The sequence below is a fragment of the Triticum urartu genome, chromosome 2A (assembly GCF_056163025.1).
Source record: "Triticum urartu cultivar PI428250 chromosome 2A, HENAU_Tu73, whole genome shotgun sequence".
In the NCBI taxonomy this organism is placed as follows: domain Eukaryota; kingdom Viridiplantae; phylum Streptophyta; class Magnoliopsida; order Poales; family Poaceae; genus Triticum; species Triticum urartu.
In genome coordinates, this window is record NC_141874.1 from 195,447,176 (window position 1) to 195,464,264 (window position 17,089).

Below are 17,089 nucleotides of genomic sequence, written 5' to 3' on the forward strand. Positions count from 1 at the left end.
CGAACTGTCAAGGGGTTCCCATAACACCCAACCGCGTAAGGAACGCAAAATCAGGGAACATAACACCGGTATGACGAAAACTAGGGCGGAAAGAGTGGAACAAAACACCAGGCATAAGGCCGAGCCTTCCACCCTTTACCAAGTATATAGATGTATTAAAGTAAACAAGATATAATAATAATATCCCAACAATAACCATGTTCCAACAAGGAACAAACTCCAACTTCACCTGCAACTAGCAACGCTATAAGAGGGGCTGAGAAAAGCGGTAACATAGCCAAACAACAGTTTGCTAGGAAAGGTGGGTTAGAGGCTTGACATGGCAATATGGGAGGCATGATATAGCAAGTGGTAGGTATCGCGGCATAGCAAAAGAGCGAACAACTAATCAAGCAAAGATAGAAGTGATTTCGAGGGTATGGTCATCTTGCCTGAGATCCCGCAAGGAAGAAGAACGAGTCCATGAAGAAGACAAGCGGACGTAGTCGAACGAATCCTCACAACTCTGGAACGAAACCGAAGCTAACGCGAGAAGGGGTAGGTTGGCTGCCGGTGGGGATAGTGGGCTATGTAGAGAGGAGGTGGTCTGCGAGGAAAGAGGAGGATGCAGCCCGGCGGCTGTTCCCGGAGACCTAAAACGTCTGACGATAGACCGGCTATACTGCCGCTATAGTTCAACGGTTGGGCTATCGAACAAGCTCCGAATGCGATGAAACTTGGTAGGCGGTCTACTGACAACATAAAAACACCGCACGCCAACTTTCAACCCATTCCTAGAACATTTTCCGGCCACTTATAAAATAATATTTTGGAGGTGCCACGGGCGCGTGCAAGTGTGTTTGGGCTCAGAATGGACAATGGAAGGAACAGGGAGACACGGACGGATGCAAGTTTCAAAAACATGATGATGCAATGCACATGATGAAATGCAACACGCAAGCAAAAGACATGGCAACGTCGGCGAATAACTGGAAGACACCTGGAGCATCGGTCTCGGGGCGTCACACACACTCAATTGCCCTAAGGGCACTCCCCACTATATTTGAACTTATAATCATATATATGTATTAACCCTAAATCTAGGTTGTGAATTAAATGTGCAGTTGGTGAACATACAACACGGCCAAGTTAAACATTGTCGTATTACAATTTTATATTAAGTTATATCATAATCCCATAGTCTCATAACATATTGTCTATCTCATGTTCACCGACAATCCCGCGTGCAAAGCATCCAGATCATTGGGACTTAATTTCTTCTTTTTGAGAAATGTGAGTTAGATCTTTCTGCTCATCTGTAACAAAACAATTGTGTGTTCGTTTCTCTAGGTATAATCGGTACCCACTCTTCACCCTCTATCAATTCATGGAGCGGTTTATTGATTTTCCACACAACTTGCAAACATATATAAAATGATGAAATTTAATGTCAGAAAATGAGAAGCTAGTATTTATATTTAATTTTATAAGTTAACAAACCCTCTCATCTAAATTTAAAGCGCTCGAGGGCCAAATCTCTATGACCAAGAGACAACCTTGCGTGAAGATTAAATGCATCTAACTGTAGCCAGTGAGCGCATGAAGAAGCAGTTTCCACGTAAATATTACTCCCTTTGTTCCAAAATATAGTGCGCCCGCGCTTCCCGATGTTCAACTTTGACCATAAATTTAACTAACAAGACCGACTATGACAGAAGCAAAAATTATATAATTGAAAAGTTTGTTTGAATACAAATTCATTGGTATAAATTTTGCTACCGCCGCAGTCGTTCTCATTGGTCAAATTTATGGTCAAAGTTGAAGCACAAGAACCGAGGACGCACTATATTTTGGAATGGAGGGAGTACATTTTGGCTGCCATGTTGGATAATTGGGCCCGCATACAATGCACCGATTGGAGGAAAGAAAACCCATCGCATGCATTGGCTGGTGCTCCATAACGATCTGTTGATCAAGCATTTTTATCGAATGACCCACAAATAATGGACATACTCATTGCACCTGGCTTAATAGTGAGGATGAAGGTAATAGAGAGAAGTACAAGCTGGCCCAATTTATTCACTCAAGGTTTCTTTTTCTTTTCTCAACAAATGTTCGGAATCTTAAAAAATGTTTACATGTTTCAAAATTAGTTCATTTTTTCAAAAAAATAATCCTGTTTTCAAATTTGTCCAGAAATTCAAAATTTGTTTAGTATTTCAAAATTTGTTCACTTCTTTTCAAAAAATGTTTGTAAACTTAAAAAAGTTTAAATCTTCCGTTGCAATTTTTAGACAAAATAAAATCAAAGAACTACATTGGCTAGGAACGTTGTTAACTCACGGGAGGTCATGTGATTGGTCCCACTCACGCACAATTTTTTGTTAGCCCTTTTTACTTTGTTGCTTTGCCACTGTCGCTCTTTTCTTTAATGGCTGCGCCGCAAACCTTCCACTGAAGGTATCCTGGTGTAGTGGCCAGGTATGCGGGTGAATCAGCAGTTGGTCGCTGGTTCGAGTCCCACCTGGGCACATTTTTTTTGTTGATTTGTGACCGACGAAAAATATTAACCCCATGACGGATGAAAAACATCGGGATCCCACCACAAACCAAAAAAAGTGGAGAAACAATCCTTCCTTTAATATTAAGTAAAGATTTGAGTTTTCAGTCCTCTACAGCATTCACTTATTGCTAATTCTTCAAGTTGACTTTTCTGCTAAGTCAATGTGATCGGACCCTTCCCCCTCTATGCTATACTCAACCCAATCTGTACACAAATTCTTCATGTGTGTTCTATTTGAAACCCGTTCAAAATCATCACCGTGTCCTTGTCAGCTGAAGAATTTGCGAATGAAACATTAAAATTTTCAGATCTCAATTTTCGGCTTTTGCCGCTCAAACCATTTCACATCCCATGATATGATTATTCTATTCACCCACGATCTCCACCTCACTGTACGTAGGTGACACATGTCGCTAGGATGAGAAGGTCAGGGGCACGTTCGTCCGATTTCTTTGGGCGAGCGGTTTTCTAGCTCAGCTATAAATACCCCTCACCCTCCTCAGACTTCATTTACCCCACTCGACCTCACTCCCCTCACTCGAGCTCTCAGACCTAGCGCCACCTATACGCCTGTGACCTCTTCAAATTCTTCGCACCTATACTCTGTTCACAGGTACTCATGACCGCTGCTGAATCACTAGGTTGTCATCTACTTAACTCATTTGCAGCATTCCTCGAAGACAAATTGTATACCTCTTCAGAAAATTCTGTTGTTCAAATTCCTCAGCTGAAGAAAATGGCATATGGCAAGAAACCTCAGAAGGGAGGGAAGAGATTGGAAGTCAACATAGCGTTTGAGATCCCTGATGACATCTATGCAGGGTACTACATTCCAGTTAAAGAAACGAAGAATGAGCGCAAGGTGCGCATACAGGGGATAGAGAGGAGATGGGCACGGGAACGGAGGGAGTACAGATATGCCACTCCTAAGTGCATGAAGAAATTCTCTCTACACCCTCCTTGCCCAAGACCTCCATTGGCGCCTGGCCAAGTTGCTGATCCCACTAGCCTCAAGCGCAATGAGGACTACCCTGATGAATAGGCCAAGCGGCAAGCAAAGTTGGCCAAAGTGGCCAAGGAAGCAGTGAGGAAATTCAACGAAGACTCTGCTATTGCTGTTGAGGCCTCTGCTAGCAAGCCTAAGAAGGTTATGCCCAAGAAGCCTGCGCACAAGCCTAGTTCCTCAACTGCAATGCCCTCACGGCCAAGCTCGTCAAAGCCCTCACGGCAAATTCCTCAAGCAGCTCCAGTTCCCACTGTTGCAAAAGCTTCAACTGCTGCTGCAAAATCCTCAGCACCTGCGCACCTCGCCTTGTGCCAAAGAACCATTGGAATCTCAATTGCTTCAGGAGCATCTGCAAGTTCCTCTGCTCCTCCTTAATCCTCAATAGGCCCTACTTTGCTAAAGACAAAGGCCACTGTTGGACGAGGCACAAGGCCAAGTCCTCACAAGAAGCAGATTGCCTGCCATGTACCGTCAAGTGAAGACGAAGCTGATGATGAGGAATTAGCAGAAATCATCAGAGACAAACAGCAACGGGCTGCAAGAGCCAAAGGTACCAATGTGCCTCTTCTATTGGATCCCAATCTGATCCTAGACATCATTGATCTCTGGCACAAGGACCCAAACACTCCTATGCCTGATTTCAATCTCACACTTGGCCAGAACCACATGCTGACAGCCTTCATAGGCGAAGAAAAATGGAAGTTTGAGAAGGCCAGGAAGATAAATAAGGCTCAGTACAAGAAAGAGCATCTTCTGAAGAAGAATGTTGTCAAAATGACAACTGATGAACTTGTGACCATACAAGCTCAGATCAAAGCACCCAGTGATGAATTTGATGTATATCGTGCAGATTGGCTAGGAGCCAAGGTCAGATTCGTCAACATGGCGAAGGGATTCACCTCAAATGTTGCAGCCCCAATGCAACATGAAATTCCTCAGGCTGAAGAATCTGGTCAGCCCACTAAAGAACATGCCAGCATCGCTGATGAAAATCAGGCTGCTGAAGAAACTGAAAGCACCAGGGCTGATGAAGACATTCCAGCCGCTGAAGAAACTGCCAGGGCAACCTCTAGTGTTGCGCCTGAAGAACAAGCCAGGCCTGTTGAAGCATTTGCTACAACACCTGAAGAGATTGACCAAGCCAAGACAACTATATCAGTTGAGCCTGAAGAAACTGAACCAATTTCCTCTGCTCCTCCGGCACCAACAACAAGCATCAACCTTTCTTCTACATCAGAAGCGAAGAAAACCAAGGCTGCAGAGCGAGCAGCCGTGAAGAAAAGGAAAGCATCTGCTTCCTCAAAGTCGTCAGCTCCAAACAAAGTGAAGACTTTGACAAGCTCCTATGAAAATCCCATAGATGTTGTTCCTTTGTCAAGCATGCCATCAAAGGATATTGTTCCCTTTGGTGAGGAATATGTGACTCCTAGTGAATCAGATGAAGAAGATCCTTCTGCTACAACGTCAGACTAATTGGATGAATAAATTGAAGTGGATAACATCCCTTCAACCCCACTGGTATCCTCGCACATGCCTCGGTTCTCAGCTGAAGAGGCGGGCGTTGAAGAAATAGATGAGGATGATGAAGACATGGACATTGGGTGTGCCACTCCAATTATGAATGATGACTAATAGGAAAGTCATAACCCCAATTCACCACTGTTCACACCTCTGCAACATATTCCTCGGTCCCCTGTCCAGACCGAAGAAATTCACACAGGCTCTGAAGAACACTAGACATCTCTCCTCACTATACCTGAAGAAGTTCCCACTGAAAATGTTGATGAAAATGTTTTCACACAGGCTCTGAAGAAATTCACACAGGCTCTGAAGAACACAGGCTCTGAAGAACAGCGTTGATGAAAATGTTGTTGTTGAGATGGAGGCCAAGGTTGCTGAAGAGATTCCCACTGAAATTCCTTAGCCTGTGGCTCTAGAGACTTTGATTCAAGAGGCTATGATGGCAACAACTGCAAATCTTCAGCCCAAGCCTCATAATCCTCACTCCAAGAAGCAGAAGTTCAAAGCCGATGACTTCTTTGCTGAGCACATATTCTTCTCGGATTATAATCCATATGAATCTACAAGACTCACACGCAAGCGCTTCTGGACAGCAAGTAAAATGAACTTCTATTCTTCACGGTTATTCGATAAGGACAAGATCTTTGACCATGAGCAAATTCCTCATGTGGACATGGAGTCGCTGCCCTGCTTCACCCCAGTCCTCAGTGTTCTTCATGACGCTGGGCTACTCAACCTCTGCACCGACATCTGTGACTAGAATGAAGAACTCATTCTTCAGTTCTATGCCACATTGCACATCACTGGCAACGTTGAAGACGTCAATTCATGGGTACTGGACTAGATGACTGAAAATACTCACTACAAAGCACCGGCCTCTGAATTGCTTCATGTCATCCCAGTCAGTCCTCCCACTGAAGGTGCAAGGTGCATCTACGATGAACCTGAGCTATCAAATCATTTGATGCAAGTGCTGATGAAGCCTTTGAAACCTGGCCAAGCTCCAAGGACCCAATTCCTCGTCAAGGAACTACTCTATGTGCCAAGGACCATATACAGGATATTGACCAAAACCCTTAGTCCCATTAAGGGCCACAACCCTGATGATGAAGAAGTTGTTGGCATCATGAAGAATCTTCTTTTCAACATCATACATGGTATTCCTATCAACTACCACAATTTTCATGAGGACTTTGGCCAATTTCACTTTGTCACCATTTGAATTGAAGCCTTACGCTCCCTGGATCATGAGATTCATCTGAATAAGGTCTTCGATTCAAAATCACGTCAGCTACTTGCCCCCAATTGAAGTCCTCAAATGGACTATTTCCTCAACTGATGAGAAGGGCAAGGCTGCTGTTATTGATGAAGCCATTCATCCATTGGATGGCCAGTTTTGCAAAGACGCATCCTACTCCAACAATGATGACTCTGCCACTCATGACACTGCCGCAAATGCCTCAAGGCAATTTCCTCGAGCCACTGCTCCAAGGGTGATGACTGATCATGAGCTTCTCCTCAGTCTTCATCAGAAGGTTGATCGCAACCACAAGTGGGTCAAACATCAGTTTGGTGCTATTCTTCAAAACATGACAGTCACTCAAAATAATGTGAAGAAGAATCACTACTATCTACATGAAGTCTTTGACCGCACCTGGGCTATTCTGTCTAACCTCTACAGTGCTCAAGATCTCAAGAAGGTCGAATTTCAACAGGACTTTGACTGGGCACAACCACCTTCGAAGAAATTCAAGAAAGTCGAAGTTCCTCAACTTGTGGCCAGTTCATATTCTTCGTCGCGTGAGACTGATGAACATGAAGACTTGAAAGACACTGCGGCAGGCCCTACATCAACGGACGACTCCAACAACGCTGGCGCTCCTCCATCGACATCATGCTGCTATTCTTCAGGGGCGTTAGTCCTTGGTTTTCGTCCATTTTGGTCATTCGATGACAAAGGGGGTGAAATTTGAGTTAGTCTGCAAGTGGGTCTATATATATGGGCGTTTTTTTTGCTAAGTTACAACTCTCGTTCTTATGAAGCATTTGTTGGATCGAGTTGTAAACTTAAGTCCGATGGTGGTCTGATACTTTTGCTACGTTTTCTGCATGCTATTTCCTCATATATGTTAATGCACGCATGCTGAATTTCATTAGTCACCATATTTCATCATGCATTTCAAATTCTTCATATCATATGTTAAATGCGTCTATGAACTACAAGATATAGGGGGAGATCTCCATGATTCTATTCTACAATGTGCATTTGTTCTTCAAGACAAATTCCTCACATATGCGCATCTTCAAGGGGAGTTCTTCTATATGTTGCAATCAAATTCCTCAATATCAGTATTTACACTTCATATGTTTATCCCCGTTGAAAACTTAACCTATATTGTCATGAATCACCAAAAAGGGGGAGATTGTAAGTGCATCTAGTGCCCCTTAGTGATTTTGGTGTATTGAAGACTTATAGGTTAAGGGACTAATGCATTTGTGAGTGTACACATGTCTTTAAATCTATGACGAGTTTAATATTTACAGAGAAAGTCGACCCCTAAAAATGAATGTCTTCAACTAAAGACTTTGGCCTTCTGAAGAATTTGAAAGTGAAGAAATTGGTGTGATCCTGTAGACTTGATATTCATGCGAGGAATATGAAGCGTGAAGACTTCTATTTTCGTAGTTTCATTTTCTCTTTCTTGAGTCATAGGAAACACCATCATGTTAAAGGGGGTCGAGGTAAAACTAAGGAAAAGTTTCCAAGTGATGCTCATCTCAAAATCCTACACCTACCAATCCTTTCGAGTGAAGCCATTGGAAATCTCATACAGTTCAGTCAATTTCTTTAGTGACAGAGACGAAGATCTTCTGGTCACTGAGGAATTTGTCCTGACTGAGGAGTTAGCAATTTGCCAGTGCGGATTGCCTACAAGTGAGGAACATGATAGCCCTGAGGAATTTGAGACCTCAAATTTCCGACCATTGTTGTGCTATGCGCCAACTGTCCCAAAATATCTACCCACCTAACGGTCATCACATTGAAGGGCATTTATGTCTTATCATGTCGGGCTGCTCCCTAGGCTATAAATAGCCGCCCCTTACAACCACTAGCTGGTTGGCTGCTCTGCGGGAAACTGACATTTGTCATTGAGAGCATCCCATCCTCTGAGGAATTCGAGAGAAAATCATCAAGTGAGGAAAACCCAAACCCAACACCTACAAACCCGAAGTGATTGAGCACCACTGAAGAAATTGTTCCTGTGTGGAACCGACGCTTGTTACCTTTGAGGACTGTGCATCCTCCAGGCGGTTAGTCGTCATGGTCTAGAGCATCCAAGAGGAAATTGTGGATCACCGAGTGACCGAGTCTGTGAAGGTTTGGAAGTCACCTGAAGACATACCACGAGTGATTGGGCAAGGTCTGTGTGACATTAGCTCAAGGAGAATATGGTGAGGACTGTGTGTCCTCAAGTTTAAATACCTAGCCGCTCCATCCAGACGTACGACTGTCATAGCAGTTGGAACTAGTCTACCAAATCATCGTCTTCACCAAGCTATTGGTTCTATTTCCTCAACTCTTTCATTTCCTCATTTCTGTGTAGAAGTACTTGATCGTTATTGTTCGAATACTTTGACTAAAGACTTTCTCAATTTCCTCGATCCTATTTCTTCAGTCAGTTTGTCTTCAGCCTACTTATGCTGTGTTTATGCTACTTCTACTCAGTGCTTGTTTTCATTTCATCATGAAGACTGTGCTACTACTTTGTTATACTTGCATCTGAGTACTTATTCTGCTGCTAAGTAGTTCGTTGCTTATAGGAATTTCCTCACCCTGAAATTCCTGAGTGACGAATTTGTAAAAATTGCCTATTCACCCCCCCTCTAGTTGATATAACGCACTTTCAATTGGTATCAAAGCAAGGTACTCCCTTGTTCTGTGTGATTTTGGTTTAACCGCCTGGAGTTTTAGTTATGTCGACAGCAGGAATGAAGACAGTGTCATGCCCCATCTTTGACGGTCATGATTATCCCAAGTGGAAGGCCATGATGAATAATCGCCTCATGGCGATGAACAGCAAACTATGGACAGTCACTGAGATTGGTCTTACTGATCTATGCAAGAGGGTGGAGGCTGATGATATTCGCAAGTACACTGTACTTAACCTCACGGCGAAGGACATCATCTGCTCCTGTTTGTCCCAAAATCAGTTCAGGAACATTATGCACCTCAGTCATGCGAAGCTCATCTAGGACCGGCTCTCTGAGGTCTATGAAGGTCATCGAACTCGTCATGATCCCTGGTTTGAGGATTTCAAGGAATCGCTCAAGGCTATGAGATTCGATCCGGAATCATCATCCTCTGCACCATGCCTTATGGAAAAAGGTGCCAAGGTAACTAAATGCTACCTACTCCCTCCGTCCGCCAAAGAGTGAACATTTGGGTATTCTAAGACAAATTAAGGATTTTGCAAAAAATCCCTCCCACCACTCAATTAAGGTGCCAACAGCTTTACCAAAGCTTCGATTCCCGTTGATAATAAATGAGAAGGGAGTAGTAAAACACAAGTTTGCCAATAGAATTTTCTTCCCGCCACAGCACTTCCCGCCATGTACAACTAGTAGCTAGGTACTAGTACAATATGGCGCTAGATTATAGAATTAGAAGCGCCAGATTACAGAATTGAGCCCAGATTTCAAATTTAGAAGACCAAGAGACTATACACAGCTATAAAGCCAGCACACTAGCACGAGACCAAGTAGTACAACACACAGACAAACCATGGCCATTGACTTCAACATAGCACCAGAAGAGGGAGAGGTTGAACATGATACTCCCTTGCATGAAGAAGTGCTCCAGGTTGGTCATCAAATCGATCTGAACTTGAACCCAGGTACACCTTGATCATCTTTTCACTTGTTCTCCTTGTTCATGTGTGCATGCTGATTCTTCTTCTTTGCCATAGAGGACGAACTTGAGGCTGCCTTGCATGAAGAACTCCATGTCGGTTTTGAGCCTCACTTGCATGAAGTACTCCAGGTCGGCCACCAATTCATCGGAGAATATGAACACGAGTATCCCTTGCATGAGGAAGAGCTCCAGGTTAGTCACCAAATCGATCTGAACATGAACCCAGGTACATCTTGATCGTCTACTCATTTGTTCTCCTTGTTCATGTGCACATGCTGATGATTCTTCTTCGGCATAGAGGACGAAGTTGAGCCCGACATTGCCCATGGAGAAGAGGAACATGAGGCCGATGTTGCCCATGGAGAATATAACCTGCATGAATAGGATGAATCAGGTTAGTAAAATAATTTAGTCATAGCATATATGAATGTTTAATTATAATCTTATTAAACTACTCACATAACCTCACCTTGTAGACCATGAACTTGAAGACCAAGGCGGTGTTTTCCAGAGCATGGAAGAGGAAGTGCAAGCAATGGATGAAGCTCTACATAACCTTCAAGTTGACGAGGAAGACTATGGTGTGTATGCAGGCGATATAGAGATTCAATTTGAGGAAGAAGAGCTTGACGATTCAACAGATGAAGCCATGTATGATTCAGCACCAGAAGAAGACATTTATGTGGAGCAAGAGCAACAAGATAATGAGCAAATTCACGATGAAGGAAAATACAAGAACTTAATAGATTTGCAAAGGACCGGTATTTATGAAGAATTGCTAGCAAGAAGTGTCAATCGAAAATTAAAGAAGACCACAACCAGAGAAGTTGCAGACATGTTCCATGTTTCGGTGCAGAAGGTCAGACGTGTTTGGAGGAGAGTGAAGGAGTGCCTTCGACAAGGCATACCCGTTGATGTAAGATCAAGGAAGCCGAAAAACTGTGGGCGCAAAAGGATTGTAGTTGACCTTAGTATGGTTCCTGAGATTCATCGCAGCCAAAGGAGAACTATATGCAGTCTCGCAAGAGCTTTGGGTGTGAAGAAAAGCACACTACATAGGATCTTTACGGACGGCTTGCTCGATAGGCATTCAAGCTCACTCAAACCATATTTGAAGGAAGCAAACAAAAAGGTTAGGCTGCGGTTTTGTCTCTCTATGTTTGACCAACAAAGTTTGAAAAATAGGCTGACGTTCAAGGATATGCGTAACATAATACATATAGATTAAAAGTGGTTTAACACCACTCAAAAGACCATGAAATTCTACAAGCTGCCATCGGAAGAAGACCCACATAGGACCGTGCAAAATAAGAACTCCATTGGCAAAATAATGTTTTTCGTTGCTATAGCAAGGCCTAGATATATTGCAGAAGGTATTTGCATTTTTGATGGGAAGATAGGCATTTGGCCCTTTATCAAAAAGGTTAATTTGAACCTGTAGTCCTTTTATTTATTATGCACATCAGTACTTGATCTAACTTCAGTTGCTTTGGTGGTTGTAGGAGCCAGCGCCAAGGAAAAGTGATTACCGTCCAAGAGGGACACTAATCACGAAAACAATCTCAGTTAAGAGAGATGTATCAAGGGAGTTTTTGATTCAAAAGGTACTACCAGCTATTCAAGCAGTTTGGCCTCAAGAGCTCGCAGGTGAGACGATATGGATCTAGCAAGACAATGCACCCTCACATGTCCCAAGTAATGACCCACGTTTCCTTAATGTTGTTGCCCAAACTGGGCTTGATATTCGCCTCATGCAACAGCCTTCGAACTCACCGGATATGAATATCATAGACCTTGGCATATTTTCCTCACTACAGTCCATGTCAGATAGATTGGTATCTAACAATTTAGATGAGCTAATCAGCAATGTGCAGCAGGAATATGATGCCTATGATGCCGATAAGATAAATAGGATTTTTCTTACACTACAAAGTTGCTTAACTGAGGTCATGAAGAGAGGTGGAGGCAACGACTACAAAATCCCTCACATATACAAGGATGGCCTAGAACATGCAGGAAATCTTCCTAATGTTTTAGATTGTGATCGCGAACTCTATGAGAACATCTTGCAGATCTTAGCCGACTAGAAGTTCTAATGTTAGATGTGACAACTTTTGTAATGCTGGACATTGGGTTGAAATTGTTTATCCATCTATTATTGAGTTCATCATTTGTTTATCCAATTTAAAATTGGAACAACATTGAAAATCTAAAAAAATGCATCATCTAGAATCAAGTAATTTTCATGCCACTTCCAGCATTACTCTCTGGCCATGCATCATAAAATAAAGAATGTAAATTATCCGTCATCTGGTATCCATGGCTAGAGTAATTTTCGTACCAAATCAGTTGATCAAAATCATCATCTGGTACAAGAGATCATCATGATTGTGCACTCGAAAAGTCCATCACATGTGCAATCGAAGTAGCTATATGGACCAGGAATTGATTGTTCATTCATCAAGATAATACCTTATTTATCCAACTAAATGTTGTAACAATAGCACTACAATCTCTGTATGAGAGCATGATGCAGACCTTAGCCGCGTAGAAGTTGTACTAGTAGAAGTGGTAGCTTTTTGTAATGCTGGACATTGGGTTAAAATTATTTATCCAACTGCTTATTCAATTAATTGTTTGTTTATCCAATTATTTATCCAACTTAAAATTGGAACAAAATGGAAAATCTGAAATTATGCATCACCTAGCATCGATAGCGAAAGTAATTTTCATCCCGATTCAATTAAGAAAAATAGACAATATGAACTATCCATGCATAGTCAGAGTTATTTTCATGTCAAATCAGTTGAACAAATTTGACAATCTAAAAGTCCATCATATGTGCACTCAAAGTAGCTACAGAGACAGAGTGTATTACAACAGTCAAGCCTTGATTTTAGAGATCGGGACTTGATTGTTTATTCATCAACATAGTACCATTTATCCAACCTAAAATTACTGTCGTAACAAGAGATCATCCATAACCGAAAAATATCTTTAGAGACCAGGACACTAATCACCATAACAATAGATCATACATAGTAATAATATCTTCCATACTCCAATAGTACGAATCGATTTTCATACTTGCAGAGCATAAAAATATCCGGCCATACTTACTACATCCAGCCAAACTAAAAGCCAAACAATTTTAAGATTGCATCCAGCCAACTTACGGAGCTAGTAGTTCTTGTGCATCTTCTCTGCAACATCCCCAACACCTACGGCCGCTGCGTCATCATCAACCGTAGGACGGACTGATGCCGCTATGCCGTCTTGCCCAACACCTACGGATGCGCTGACCTGCCCAGCACCTGCTGCCGTGCCGACCTGGTTAGCCGCATGCCCCGGTGCAGCGCCGGGTACAGCGCCTCCACGGCCTACACCTGCTTCACCATCAGCCCCTATGTCCTCGTCCAAGTCAAGGATCTTGGCGCCGCAACCGAATTGCCGCCGCCGACGGATGTATGAGGGCGAACACGGTCGAAACTTGACTACACGAGCATGGTGAGGACCTCCAGAACCAGATCCTCCGCGGCCTTGTGTTGCGCCGCCGGCCGTCACGACGGCCTCGACTCGCTGGCCATCAGCGGCTTCCGCTCCTCCGCCCGCTCCGCCGCCCGCCATGGCTCCAGTGAGGTGCACACCATACTGGGAATTTATATGGATTGGCCGCCATTACTCTCCCGATGACCAATGACTGGCTTGGATTGGAGGATTGACTCCTAGCGAACTGGGATTGGTTCGAGGAGGAGAAACATTGGGGGAGAGGAGGAAGATTGGGGAAATTTTGGGGGAGAGGACGAGTGGATTGGGTGGTCGGGGTGAGAACGAGTGGATTGGGTGGTGGACCACTGCGGTTGCCTCGAGGCATAGACCGAGGGGGTGAACATAAAATTACCTTGGTGGATCAATGCGGAGCCAGACATTTAATTATTTTGGGAAAATTACTCGAGCCAGATGTTCACTCTTTGGCGGACGGAGGGAGTATCTGAGTCCAGTCATGATGAATCTGGTGATGAATTTGGACCCAACTATACCAAACTTGCTTCCCTTGCCACTAAACAACAAAGAGCTTTGGAAAAAGTTCAAAACATGCTAGATGAGAGCGATGATATGTTGGGTGAAGAAATGGATCAAACTCAAACTCTAACTGATAATCTTCAGAGACTTCAGACTAAGTCGGACAACCTTCAAAGTCATCATAACACTCTCTTATCTGATCATGAGAAGCTTTCTTATGAATTTCTTCAAAGAAAGAAAGATCTTGAGCAGCTAAGGGTGAGTTATGAAGATCTTAAGAAGGAACGCGATTCATTGCTTACTCAACAAATCAGTTTAGCTTAGGTTGAATTCATTCCACCATGTTTGAAATGCATTGAACGTGAATCTGCTAATTCTTCACCTGGAAGTTCAAATGCTATACCTGAAAATCATCAAGTGAGGAAAACCCAAACCCAACACCTACAAACCCAAAGTGGTTGAGCATCGGTAAAGAAATTGTTCCTCTGTGGAACCGACGCTTGTTACCTTTGAGGACTGTGCATCCTGCAGACGGTTAGGCGTCATGGTCTAGTGTATCCAAGAGGAAATTGTGGATCACCGAGTGACCGAGTTTGTGAAGCTGTGGAAGTCACCTGAAGACTTACCACAAGTGATTGGGCGAGGTCTGTGTGACCTTAGCTCAAGGAGAATACGGTGAGGACTGTGTGTCTGGGACTGTGTGTCTGGAACTATGTGTCCGGGACTATGTGTCCTCAACTTTAAATACCTAGCCACTCCAACCAGACATACGACTGTCACAACAGTTGGAACTGGTCTATCAAATCATCGTCTTCACCAAGCTACTGGTTCTATTTCCTCAACTCTTTCATTTCCTCATTTCTATGTAGAAGTACTTGATCGTTACTGTTAGAAGACTTTGGCTGAAGACATTCTCAATCCTATTTCTTCAGTCAGTTTGTCTTCAGCCTGCTTATCTTGTGTTTACACTACTTGTACTATGTGCATGTTTTCATTTCATCATGATGACTGTGCTACTACTCTGTTATACTTGCATCTGAGTACTTATTCTACTGCTAAGTAGTTCGTTGCTTAGGAATTTCCTCACCCTGAAATTCCTCAGTGATGAATTTGTAAAAATCGCCTATTCACCCCCCTCTAGTTGATATAACGCACTTTCAATTGGTATCAAAGCAAGGTACTCCCTTGTTCTATGTGATTTTGGTTTAACCGCCTGGAGTTTTAGTTATGTCGACAGCAGGAATGAAGATAGTGTCATGCCCCATCTTTGACAATCATGATTATACCAAGTGGAAGGCCATGATGAAGAAGCACCTCATGGTGATGAACGACGAACTATGGACCGTCACTGAGATTGGTCTTACCGATCTATGCAAGAGGGCGGAGGCTGATGATATTTGCAAGTACACTCTACTTAACCTCACGGGAAGGACACCATCTGCTCTTGTGTGTCCCAAAATCAGTTCAGGAACATTATGCACCTCAGTCATGCGAAGCTCATCTGGGACCGGCTCTCTGAGGTCTATGAAGGTCATCGAACTCGTCATGATCCCTGGTTTGAGGATTTCAAGGAATCGCTCAAGGATATGAGATTCAATCTGGAATCATCATCCTCTGCACCATGCCTTATGGCAAAAGGTGCCAAGGTTACTAAATGCTACCTATCTGAGTCCAGTGATGATGAATTTGGTGATGAATTTGGACCCAACTATACCAAAATTGCTTCCCTTGCCACTAAACAACAAAGAGCTTTGGAAAAGGTTCAAAACATGCTAGATGAGAGCGATGATATGTTGGGTGAAGAAATGGATCGAACTCAAACTCTGACTGATAATCTTCAGAGACTTCAGACTAAGTTTGACAACCTTCAAAGTCATCATAACACTCTCTTATCTGATCATGAGAAGCTTTCTTATGAATTTCTTCAAATAAAGCAAGATCTTGAGCAGCTAAGGGTGAGTTATAAGATCTTAAGAAGGAACGTGATTCATTGCTTACTCAACAAATCCGTTTAGCTTAGGTTGAATTCATTCCACCATGTTTGAAATGCATTGAATGTGAATCTGCTAATTCTTCACCTGGAAGTTCAAATGCTATACCTAAAAATGATCAAGTGAGGAAAACCCAAACCCAACACCTACAAACCCAAAGTGATTGAGCATCGGTGAAGAAATTGTTCCTGTGTGGAACCGACGCTGGTTACCTTTGAGGACTGTGCATCCTCCAGACGGTTAGGCATCATGGTCTAGTGCATCCAAGAGGAAATTGTGGATCACCGAGTGACCGAGTCTGTGAAGGTTTGGAAGTTGACTTACCACAAGTGATTGGGCGAGGTCTGTGTGACCTTAGCTCAAGGAGAATACGGTGAGGACTATGTGTCTGGGACTGTGTGTCCTCAAGTTTAAATACCTAGCCACTCCAACCAGACGTACGACTGTCACAATAGTTGGAACTGGTCTATCAAATCATCGTCTTCACCAAGCTACTGGTTCTATTTCCTCAACTCTTTCATTTCCTCATTTCAGTGTAGAAGTACTTGATCGTTACTGTTCGACGACTTTGACTGAAGACTTTCTCAATTTCCTCAATGCCATTTCTTCAGTCAGTTTGTCTTCAGCCTGCTTATCTTGTGTTTACGCTACTTGTACTATGTGCATGTTTTCATTTCATCATGATGATTGTGCTACTACTCTGTTATACTTGCATCTGAGTACTTATTCCGCTGCTAAGTAGTTCATTGCTTAGGAATTTCCTCATCCTGAAATTCCTCAGTGATGATTTTGTAAAAATCACCTATTCACCCCCCTCTAGTCGATATAATGCACTTTCACTTATGGGTTCAAAGCTTCAATCGGATACAGAGAAAGATAGGGGCTTATAGTTTCGCCTCCCAACGTTCTACCTCAAGGGTAACGTCGACAATAATACTTTATGAAAACCTACATCCGAGTGGATATATATATATATATATCTGGATCTTTCTCCAACACATAGTGCTTGCCAAAAATAAAAAGTGTAAAAAGGAAAGGTGAAGATTACCATGACTCTTGTATAAGGGTAGAAGATAAAAGTAAAAGGTAGTCCC

At 42.9% G+C, this 17,089-nt stretch overlaps 1 protein-coding gene across 1 annotated transcript; it reads right to left on the reverse strand.

Moving 5' to 3' along the window:
- Positions 1-9,975: 9,975 nt before the first annotated feature.
- On the reverse strand, positions 9,976-13,193 carry LOC147984511 (uncharacterized). Its single transcript, XM_087539763.1, has 2 exons — positions 13,158-13,193; positions 9,976-10,353 (listed from the first exon to the last, which is right to left on the reverse strand). Exons 1-2 carry the CDS (start codon positions 13,191-13,193, stop codon positions 9,976-9,978), a joined length of 414 nt encoding a protein of 137 aa, XP_087395889.1.
- Positions 13,194-17,089: the final 3,896 nt, after the last annotated feature.